Source organism: Idiotropiscis lumnitzeri, chromosome 12, assembly GCF_059441095.1.
Source record: "Idiotropiscis lumnitzeri isolate Australia: NSW breed Sydney's pygmy pipehorse chromosome 12, RoL_Ilum_1.0, whole genome shotgun sequence".
NCBI classification, from domain to species: Eukaryota; Metazoa; Chordata; class Actinopteri; order Syngnathiformes; family Syngnathidae; genus Idiotropiscis; species Idiotropiscis lumnitzeri.
This window is the reverse complement of record NC_142402.1, coordinates 9041892-9053300: the sequence shown is the minus strand read 5'-3', so window position 1 is coordinate 9053300 and position 11409 is coordinate 9041892. Positions and strand designations below refer to the sequence as shown.

The 11409-nt window shown below is 41.8% G+C and overlaps 1 protein-coding gene across 1 annotated transcript; it reads left to right on the top strand.

The window, feature by feature from the left end:
* Window positions 1–2528: 2528 nt before the first annotated feature.
* On the top strand, window positions 2529–10114 carry LOC148325766 (neuromedin-U receptor 1-like). The gene is made up of 4 exons (XM_088311465.1): window positions 2529–2646; window positions 6080–6778; window positions 7951–8184; window positions 9762–10114. The coding sequence occupies exons 2-4, from the start codon at window positions 6097–6099 to the stop codon at window positions 10112–10114; spliced, it is 1269 nt and encodes a 422-aa protein (XP_088167591.1). The 5' UTR covers window positions 2529–2646; window positions 6080–6096.
* The last annotated feature ends 1295 nt before the right edge of the window (window positions 10115–11409 follow it).

Here is an 11409-nt window from a genome sequence, read left to right as displayed (position 1 = left end):
CAATATATGTCAGCAAAACCTTAAAAGTATATGTATTAGTTCCCTTGTGAGTTAAAGATAAAGATAAAGATAAATATGTCCTTTATCAGTCCCACAATGGGGAAATTTGAGTTATTTTGTCAAGTGCTCAGGCAAGCCCTTGAGCCCAAGAATGTGCAGGCTGCGGTTTTTGCTCTTTACTGGTAATTTTGACACAAAGTTATAGGGCATGTCTTCATTCATAAGCAGGCCTAAGGTAGTCAGTGGCCTCCATACGAGCACACGCAACCACTGCAATTAGGGAACCTGGTATAGGTTGCCTGAAGTTCAAGCGAAAATGGGATTTATTTTATAATTTGTTTTTTTTAACTATTTTCCAGTTTAACAAAGAGATCTGGTATTGGTTTGGAATGTACCTGAAAAGAGGCCAAAGCAGTTACCCCCAGAAATTGGATTTTGAGACAGACACACACAATGAAACCCCCATAAATGACTTTTGGGAAAGTGTAATTATGTAGGTCATACAGTTGCCTCAACCTCTATCCGACAATTACCAGGCCCAGCAGGGACACTTCTCATTGTGAAAAATGAATAGATAATACAGTCACTAATGCCTCTGACAATAGTGAAGTGTGCGCAATATTAAAAGATAACAACAGTGAGAACTTCCTAGCATTCCAATTATACGATTGCAAACCTCTAAGATTAATAAAAAAAAAAAACACCAACAATAATAGCTATTAAGCTGTCCAGTCCTATGACAAAATAAAACCAAAACATGAAACATATATATATATATATATATATATATATATATATATATTTCCTGCAACATAATACAGTTTGTGTGTGTGTTTTTTTTTATCCTCAATACGTAAAGCTGGTACAAGTACTTTGTTACTCCTTGAGTGTGTGCTTGTATAACATGCAAACTCAGTGATGGCGAAATGTGTCCCCACGGACGAGATGGTGCCCCTATGGACGTTGGTGCCCTCCGCACTTTACAAGGAGCATCAGCCCTGAACTGGAGCCTGTACAAGGGAGATTGTCAAAGAAAAGTTTGGTCTCTGGATGGCCTTCCCACACGTCATGAGGTGGTTTTCAAACCTCCATCCATCAATCCATCAACCATGCTTGTATTTCCATTCAGTCTAAGTCACTTGTTTAACTTTAAATGGATTTTTCAAAGTAGAACGTGTTGTCTTCCCTGCACCTGAACTTAATGGCGTCTTTGAAGGTGCATTAACATGTTCGATATGTTGCCCTTGACTTGGGGAAGTACTTTGAAGTGCTTTTGGCAAGTAATCTCGGTCTTGTCAACTTCGCAATTTCCATCGCTGTTCTCAAACTTGCTGAAATGCTCCTATACTCTTGACCTAGATAAGCTTGAAGGGTCCACATACTGTGTCTCCACCTGGTACAGCGGCTGCACTGAGGCGGACAGAGTGAGGCTCCAGAGGACAGTCAAAACAGCGCAAAGGATTATTGGCTGCCCTCTCCCCTCACTGTCGGACATCTACACCGCCCGGTGCCTCAGAAGGGCTCTCAACATCGTCAAAGACAATACCCACCCAAACTCCCACCTGTTCGACCTGATGCCCTCTGGCAGGCGCTACAGGTGCATCAAATCGAGGACCCATAGACTGAGAAACAGTTTCTTTCCGAGAGCCATCTCTATTCTGAACTCTCACACACACACGAGACCACCCTTATATTATTGTTGTATTGCACTGGAGAGGGGAGCCCTCTAATCTCGTTGCACTCCTGAGTACAATGACAATAAAGGGATTTCTAATTCTAATTCTAATTCTATTTTTCTTTATTGAAAACAACAAAAGCAACAAAAACTGTTTTGACTTTTTCAACCATTTCAGTTGATTTCAGTCACGGAAACTGAAATGTAAACGAGTAAATTGTGGTATCATGTTGATCATGAAACAAATGACAATCTGAAGTCAATGTACCATCTTAAATAAAAAGGTCAATTTTATGTAATGTGTGTGGGGGGTATGGTGGGGGGACACAACCAAGCACCCCAAATAATTCTTGGAAAAAACAAACAGCAATACATTCTGCCTCCTGTTCCGTACCACCAAAAATCAACGCCTGTTTCATCCTAAACCTCACACACACAATGCTGTTGTCTTGGTGACTGAAGCAGGTTGTCGGGCATTATTTGGGCTCCAGTACTCTGGAATACCATCCCCACGGTAATAAGACTTACTATACTTCTACACTCTTACATTTAGTTAACCCACACCTACTCTAATATCCACTTGTCCTCCCTCACCCCCTGACATCTGGATTTTGGCCTGTTTTACCGCCGCTTCTCAACTTCACTCTATTCCCCACACACCCCACCCCCTCCTCTTCTGGTGCCATCCATTGCATCCTGGTCATCCCGAAATGAGGGGATCCCGACATGTTTGATGATCCCCACCTGAGAGAGACGGAGACAAAGAGAGAAGAGCGAGCGAGAGCGAGCGAGAGAGAGTGAGAAAGAGAGCGAGCGTATATACCACAATCTGTTAATCTGAGGCAGTCGTGACACACTGAGTTACCAAGGGCACACCGCCCTACATTCTGACCTGACCGGAATACTAACATTTGAACTTCTATCCCATACCTTCAACTTGTGTCCATTTCCTTGAGGACTACCATCTGCAGGTGTGTTTTCATTTTCTTTCATTCTGAACACAAGTCGATCGTAACGTACTTTGCATATAACTAAATGGGAACAGATATTTAGCCGAATAGATATAATTTAATATAATATAATTTTTATTCGAATGAGAAATGTCACATTGCTATTGGTGTAAGTAGTAAAATACACTAATTGTAAGAGTTGCTGGGCGGTTTGAGGCGACCTATGATTACTCGTTAAAGAAAGCTTGTCAAATTAAATCTCACTGTTCTACTGGAAGATATTAATACTTAATGTACTCCTCATTTCATAACTTTTTTTTTGTTGAGTTCAGGTCATTTGTGGAGTGAGTATATAACAAGTGGGAAGTATATAATTGACCATATACACTCATAATGTATTCAACTGTACACATTAGAACGTTTGGCCTTGAAATCATGAAATATGGTGAAATGGGTAGAATGTACGTGTATAATGTTGATCATATGGTCTTCTTGTGACTGTAACGTAACGACACATTGACGTGTAGAGGGCAGGGTTGTGTGGAATAAGTGTTAAAGAGAATAACAAATGAGTAAGTTTGGATTCCGACGCTGACACAAATCAGAGTCAGTTGCCATGGGTAAGTTGCTAGGCGTCCAAGTTTTTAACAAGAGCCCACTTTGAAATGAAAGGTCTTTGGTTTCCTGCAATTATCTGATCCTTTTAAGAACATGTCTGCTTTCCTTTTGAGCATGCTTTCCGGTAGGGACGACAGATTATGTACACATTACCCAATCAAGCATATTATGTACACAATGAGGATATGACATGTTTTAGAAGTGATGGATATGTTTTACATTTCAAGTAAATTTTCCTCTGGAGTCTAGGCGCGCAAAAGGAACATAACATGGGGGTCATTTCCAGAAATTTTCAAATAGCACTTTGTATTAGGAATATTAGAAACATTCAGCTGGACAGGAAGGCGACCATCCATCCATCCATCCATCCATTTTCCATACTGCTTATCCTATTCAGGGTCGTGAGGGAGTTGAGTTCTATCCCAGATGAACGATGACACTTTGAAAGTGAACGTACCACTACCAGAAAATCTAGGGCATTTAAAAATAAATAAATAAATAAGCATACACCACAAAGACATGCATGTAAACTCAAAAGAAATAATCGAACTTCATTTTTGGTTATTGTTTAATTTATTTTCCGTGTTAAATAAACACTACTTTCCATAAAAACACGCCGCGTACTGTGTACTATACTGATGCCACAAGATTCATTTTTGTTCAATTCCATATTCTGTTCCAGCTTCCCCCAATCAAACAGCACACATTTTTAAATGTGGTTTTTTTTAGGTGGAAAACTATCACTCTATAATGTATATCTATATATTCATAAATGTACTTTATAAAAATGTACAGTAATGACATAATTAAATAGCATGTCAAATGAAACATTTTTTAAACATTTGTTTTCTGCTTCAATTCGATTGACAATAGGATGTTGTTTTCTGGTGTGTGTCCGCCTATAATACAGACATAAGGATGTACGGGAGGAGGCGGTCAAAACTCCTCAGTAAATCGCAGTAATGTTAGTTGCTCTTTGCAGAGGATAAAAAAAATGTACGCTGGCAAGTATAATTGTATTATGTGTTGACATGTGTTGCTCCATTATTTGTGTTCAAATATGTGTTGCTTATGTTAATAGCGCCATAACACCAATGCTATTTACGCATTCATTCATGGTAATTTGAATGTTTTTGTTGAAATTAATTAAAATCTGGGTATTTGGATGAATATTATTATTATTATTATTATTATTTGTTTATTTATTTGTTTATTTATCTATTTATTTTATAGTTTTTTTAAGATGAGGCATCTATCCATGTCGCAGGTTGTGTTAGTGATGGGGTGACCCATGAAAGCAGGTCGAAGAGATGAGCTTTGTGTTCCCACATCAAGTACAAAGGAACTCGGCTCTTGGTTCCGCTCTTCTTGCAGTAACATTTTCGATTCCGTGGCTCCATTAAAAATGAAGCTGATCGCAGGTGGAAAAAAAGACTGCCGGTCTCTTTTCCTAAAAGACTGACGGCGTCGCTACCAAAGCGAAGTGAAAGACGGGAGCACTTGTCTTATTCAGGCAATTCGTCATAATCCACGTAGTCTATTTAAAACTATTAATTCTGCACTTAAACCTCAACAGCCGATTTGCACAGACTCGCCCCCCGAAATGTGCAAGAGATTTTTGCAGTTTGCCACTGACAAGGTTACAACAGCTAGGACTCTCGTTTCAAACACCACACTTGACCCCTTTGTATGTGTTCCTTGATAGCAAGCTATCTAAACGTTTCAAGGAGGTAGGTTAGACATAATGATGGTCATTTTTGCAGAATGACTATATTCCCTGCCAATCAGAGCAGCTTCTACACAATAGTTGTTGACATGGAAGCAGAAGAAACTAATTTGCGCATGTCCAGCAGGGGATGCAAGTCGGCAACGTACATTTAGCGAGAAGAAACTGCATGCAGACCTTCACAAGTTGGATCTGTGAAGTAGCGCTTGTAATCCGTCATCCACCCTGATGACATCCATCACGCAAGTCCATGGAGCACCGAATGTGTGCCTGTGTCTCAAATTTCCCCAAATCACATAAGACTACGCTGAAAAAAGATTTTGTTGTATTAATTTTATTTAAATAGTAGCGCTGCCGCTCGCACGATAGCCTCATGGTGCATAGGTCGTGAGAGGGATTCCGGGTCCGGCCTTTCTGTGTGGAGTTGGCACGTTCTCCTCATGCCTGCATGGATTTTCTCCGGGTACTCGGGGTTTCCTCCCACATTCCAAAAACATGCATAGTATGTTGATTGAACGCTCTAAATTGTCCCTAGGAGTGAGTGTGAGAGCGGATGGTTATTTGTCTTTGTGTGGCCTGTGATTGGCTGGCAACCAATTCAAGGTGTCCCCGCCTACTGCTGGGATAGGCTCCAGCACCCCCCCGCGACCCTAGTAAGGAGAATCAGAACAGATAATGGAAGGTTGGAATGGATAGTAGCGCCGCACATGTGTCAAAGGAGCTGTCCTTTATGTGAGCTGGAACACCCAGCAAGGCTCCGAGAGATGACTCAAATTCGCAAAAAGGCATAACAAGGTTTGAGCCTGCATGAACATCCACACACGCCATGATTTCTGCATGCGGTATCTACAAAAATACAACCCTAAATGCTTAGATGTCTTGCCACTTGATTTTGAGCATGCCTCTTGTTTAGTGTGGGTTTTTCATTTTTGTCCTGTTCATGTTCAAAATAAATATTCAAACTTTGGCCAACCCTACTACTACTCTAAAGCCACATCAACAGTCTCAAAACAAAACAAAAAATGTGTACCAAAGTTTGTCTGATCTTTTTGTTTTTGCGACTCATTTGTGAAACTTATCTCCTCCTTATATTCTCCATTGAAACACAAGAACCCACGGGGGGCACAATGCCGGAGCCGATCTGCGCCTATTCAAGTGTTTCCGCATCAAACATCACCACGGATGTCGGTTGCCCCAATGTTGCACTGCCGTGTGGCATCAACATCTCCTGGTTCCTGGAGAACGCCACCAAGCAGGACATGGATGAAATATGCTTGAGCGAAGAGGACTACATGTCGATGCAACTGGGGCCCCCGAGGTCCCCAATATTCCTTCCCGTCTGCACCACCTATTTAACGATCTTCATGGTGGGCGTCCTGGGCAATTCCCTCACCTGTGCCGTCATCTTGCGCTACAAAGTGATGCAGACGCCAACCAACTATTATCTTCTAAGCCTGGCTGTGTCTGACCTATTGGTGCTGCTTTTGGGAATGCCGCTAGAACTCTACGAGATGTGGCAGAACTATCCATTCCTGTTCGGGGAGGGAGGCTGCTACTTTAAAACCTTCCTGTTTGAGACGGTCTGCTTCGCTTCCATCCTCAATGTCACGGCCCTCAGCGTGGAGCGCTACATTGCTGTGGTGCACCCCCTCAAGGTCAAACACATGACCACGTCGGCTCACGTCAAGAGGGTGGTGCTCACACTGTGGTTACTCTCCATGGTGTGCTCCGTACCCAACACCAGTCTGCATGGGATTGTGACGCTGCCGCCAAAGTTTGGTCGAGATTTCCCCCGTTCTGCAATCTGCCGTACGTATGGAATTTCTCTCATATGTCTGGTGGCGAGCATACCGACACACAAGAAAGTTAGGCAACATTTCCACTATGTTCCCAGTAGTTTGGCAAGCTCTGTTTCAGACCCTGGATGACAAAACAAGATGGTCGCAACACAATGCAAAGAAATGTGACATGAGATGCCTGCCACAATATTTCTTTGTGTTCCGTAGTATTTTATTAACTGTCAGCTCACGCTCACTGCCTACAACTCCTCCAAAGCTAAGAGAGAGAGAGTGTGAATGCAGTGTTGATGTGAATATCAAGCACTTTATCATATTTTGGTACAAGAGAGTAGTGAATTAGTTGTAGACAGAAACGAATATTACCAACATTTATTGAGCGTCTCTGTGAGCCCAGCATTGCTGATGCCGACTGTAGGGGCCGGAAAAGAAACGTGCCCCAAAACCGTCTGACACATTTTGAGAAAGTTGAGGGACTGCATCTGAAATGCATCCTTGCTAAACCACAGACTGAACCATAGTTCGCCCTTGAAACCTCGGGACTCATGGCCTGTTATGGAGGAAACCATATTTTTAATAAATAAATAAATAATTAACTTGCTAAAATCCCATGCTGTACTACGTTTTGGGAAAACAGGTCTGAAGTGGCCACCAGAAATGTGTAAATGTAGCCAATTCACTAGCAAATGTATTGGTCCATTCATGGAACAAATACATAGTGTGAACTTTTCCATGCATATTTTTATACACAGCGGAACCTCGGTTTTCGAACGACTCACAGTTCGAACAAATCGGAGTCCGAACAAAAAATTCGAGAAATTCTTGCTTCGTAGTTCGAACAAAAATCGGAGTTCGAACGCCGGTACGACGCGTGAGTGCGTACGCGAGGGTGGGATGCTGAGCGGCGTACGGGTGTAGATCGCTCTCTTCGTGACCAACTGTTGTTGCGTGCGGACGTGCTGCGTTTTGCTCTCGCGTTTTATATAGGTGTACGAAGTGTTTTAGCCCCTAATCATGCCTCCAAAGAAAGTCAGTGCAAGCATCAAAGGAATGGTTTCGGTCTTCGAACAAATCGCTTTTCGAACGGATTATGGTCGAGAACCGAGGTTCCACTGTATATGCAATTATTGAATCATTAAACACTTGGACATATTTTCTTCCTCATTTTCTTCTTTCAATTTTCAGAGTTGGTCAAGCCCAAATGGATGTACAACCTGATCATCTGGATTTCCACGCTGGTCTTCTTCATCCTACCCATGCTGATCATCAGCATCCTCTACCTTCTTATCGGATTGGAGCTGCACAGGGAGAGGATGCTGACCATGGTGGAGGACAGGTGCTGCTTTGGACCAGAAAGCCTCAGCAGATCCCACAATCAGAAACTGAACAAACGAAATGTGCAAGTCACCAAAATGTTGTGTAGGTCTCAAAAACAATTCCTGCCTTTTAACCATTAAGCAGACTTGAAACTCAGTTGACTTGACTTCCAAGTGCCTCAGTGTGCATATTTTTGGGAGTTTCAAGTGTCACCTTGGTTTTTGTTTGCTTAGTCCTGTGAACCAAAATTGGAATTACGTACAAGCTTCAGAGACGCCACTGCTTTTCAGTCATTTCGTGAACAGGGCAGTCAATGACAAAATGTGAACACTCACAAGGAGCTGCTGTAGGCCAACACACACACACACACGCACAAACCCAACTCAGCTATTGCTGTCACTCAGTAGGCCATGCCCTTAAAGGTAAAGGTTTACAGGTGATAATGAGACTTTTCCTCATCATTCCATTCATCAGTCTATATTCTATATCATTGGTTTTCAACCTTTTTTCTGTGATGCACCCTCTGTGAAATATTTTTTCTGCCAAGTACCCATTAACCAGCGGCAAGCAGTTTTGGGTAAAAAAAAAAATAAATAAATAATAATAATAATAATAAGAGGCACGGTGGACGACCGGTTAGCACTATGGCCTCACAGTGAGAGACAGCATCGGTTGTGGGTTCAATCCCGACTCCGGCCTTCCTGTGCGAAGTTTGCATGTTCTTCCCGTGCCTGCGTCGGTTTTCTCCGGGTACTCCGGTTTCCTCCCACATTCCAAAAACATGCATGGCAGGCCGATTGGACACTCTAAATTGCCCCTAGGTATGAGTGTGAGCGCGGATGGTTGTTTGTCTTTGTTTGCCCTGTGATTGGCTGGCAACCAATTCAGGGCGTCCCCTGCCTACTGCCTGAAGACAGCTAGGATGGGCTCCAGCATCCCCCGCGACCCTAGTGTGGAGAAGCGCTATAGATAATGGATGGATAATAATAATAATACAAAGAAGAAGAAGACTCAAAAGTGAGTCTGATTTATAAAATTTTCGAATCTTTCAAACTTCATTGATATTGGTCCACAAAAAAATAATCAACCTTAAGTTTCCTCTTTTGGATCATAGAAGAGATCTGCAACATGGGGGCATTTGTAAATCCACATAAAACATCATCTTCAACATACAATCGAAATTTTGCTGACTCTGGCTTGGCTTTCTTTTGCACTTGTGTCAAAATAATGAAATTGAATAACCGACTGAATATAACGTTTCATGAACGTCTATCATCTTGAAACATTTAATTAATTTAATAATTGTGCATGTTTGTTTGTTTGTTTTTTTAAATCTCGCATACCCCCATTTGAGAACCGCTGTTCTATATTATGTATTCAGCTCATGTCTATCTTAGCTGAAATTATTACAGGACACAACACCACAACGGTATACTTATTTACTCTTTTTCATAAACATTTAGTACAAAAGCAATTAATGTGACGTGACTCTGATCATTATTCTTTTTAATCACACTACATTTGTGTGTCAGACTAAATCAAACATTTCCAGAAAAGTCATTGGATAGTAAAAGATGTCCAAATAGGAAAATCCACCACTATCTCAACTAAAGCTTGTATTTGTGAACTCCCAGGCGACCCCAATCTGAGAAGCCCTGCTCTTTATCCCATGTGCCCAGTTGTGCTGGTGATCGTTTTTGGTCTGTGTTGGGCTCCCTTCCACGTGGACCGTTTGATGTGGAGTCTCATGGACACGTCGCTCGAGCAGCATCTGCAGATCTTTGAGCACATCCACATCGTCTCGGGCGTCTTCTTCTATCTGAGTGCCGCCATCAACCCCATCCTTTATAACCTCATGTCCACGCGCTTCAGAGAAATGTTCCGACACATCTCGTGCAACGCACACACCTGGTCGCTACGCACGAGCTTAGAGATGACCCCGCGCAGCAGCCTGAGTCCGAAAACACAGAGAAGCACCAGATGGACTCGAACATCGATGTTGAAGCAAAATACATTGAGCAGGGAGGGTTGAATTATTCACACATCAGTGCTTGGATGATAACTGAAAAGGATCAAAAGCACATGTTATGACCTTCACAAGAGCAGAAAAACGGGATTGGGCTAATTGGCCAGAGGTTTTTGAATTTGTGGGGGAGGCAGAGAGCGCTTAAAGGAGAGATTTTTCCAAGGATGCCCTCATAATCCTAACATTAATGAAACTTAACTACCACGTTTTCCCCTAAATTCCATGTGAATTATTTATATTTTGAAAGTTTCATCTGATGTGTTCATGACCTGCTTAATATTATGCTCTATGTTTATATATTATATTTATGCATCGTGGCGGTGGTACACTGCTTAATCGAGCAAAATGGCTGAAGCTAAAGTAAGAAGGAGTCATTGTTTTAATGTTTGTTTTAGAAATGCACCATTCTCCATGTGTGAGGATGCACCTTGAAAAAAAGTGATATAACAATCCTTTTTTGCAAATTATTTTACAGAACACCAAGAGGTCTGCGGGCCCCAGTTTGAAAACCACAGCTAATAGCCAGTGAATAATGTGAAGAGTACTGCACATTTGGCATATGCTGATTTTCGTGCAGGTGCATGGCTCACGGCGCTTATTTACCATTTTGGAGACCTGTGTGAAATTAAGAGTACAGTATTTGCTCGTCTCTTGCCACACTGGCCAAGAGCAGTGACAATGCTCCAGTCATTCACAGATACGCCTCCATGTAAGACTGTCGTAGATCTCATTTAAAGGGAATGAGGTAAAATGTGTTCATGTCCATATTGGCACTTTGCGCCGTTGTGGGTGTGAACAGTTTTTTAAATAGACTTTGAGCGCAAGACAGTACGGTTACACTTACTTCTATTACACTTTTCCCTTTTGCCTTCAATGGTGCATTCTTCACAAAAAAAAAGTCAAAGGAAAACTAAAAGACACTTTTGCTGGTGACTTATTTTTCCAGTTTTTGTCAAACTCCAAGTTGCATCATTTAGGGGCATTCAACCTTGGAGGTTCCACATTTAACATGTGGCACATCTTACTGCACTGGACAGGACATCTTATTCTAGAGGGGATGAGAAGATGAGAGCAAAATTACCATGCATATGTTACGTCATCATTTTTAATTACCAAGAAAATGTACCAAAACATCATCATTTCTGAGGGAATGAACATTTCCGTTGCATATATTGTTATATTTGTAGTTGATCTTATTCTGATTGCGTAGTCTTGCGTCCAAGCAAACATAAAATGAGGACAATCAAATGTTGTGTGAGGTCCACTTGTGTTTACTGTGTTGTTGCTGTTGTTATTATGAT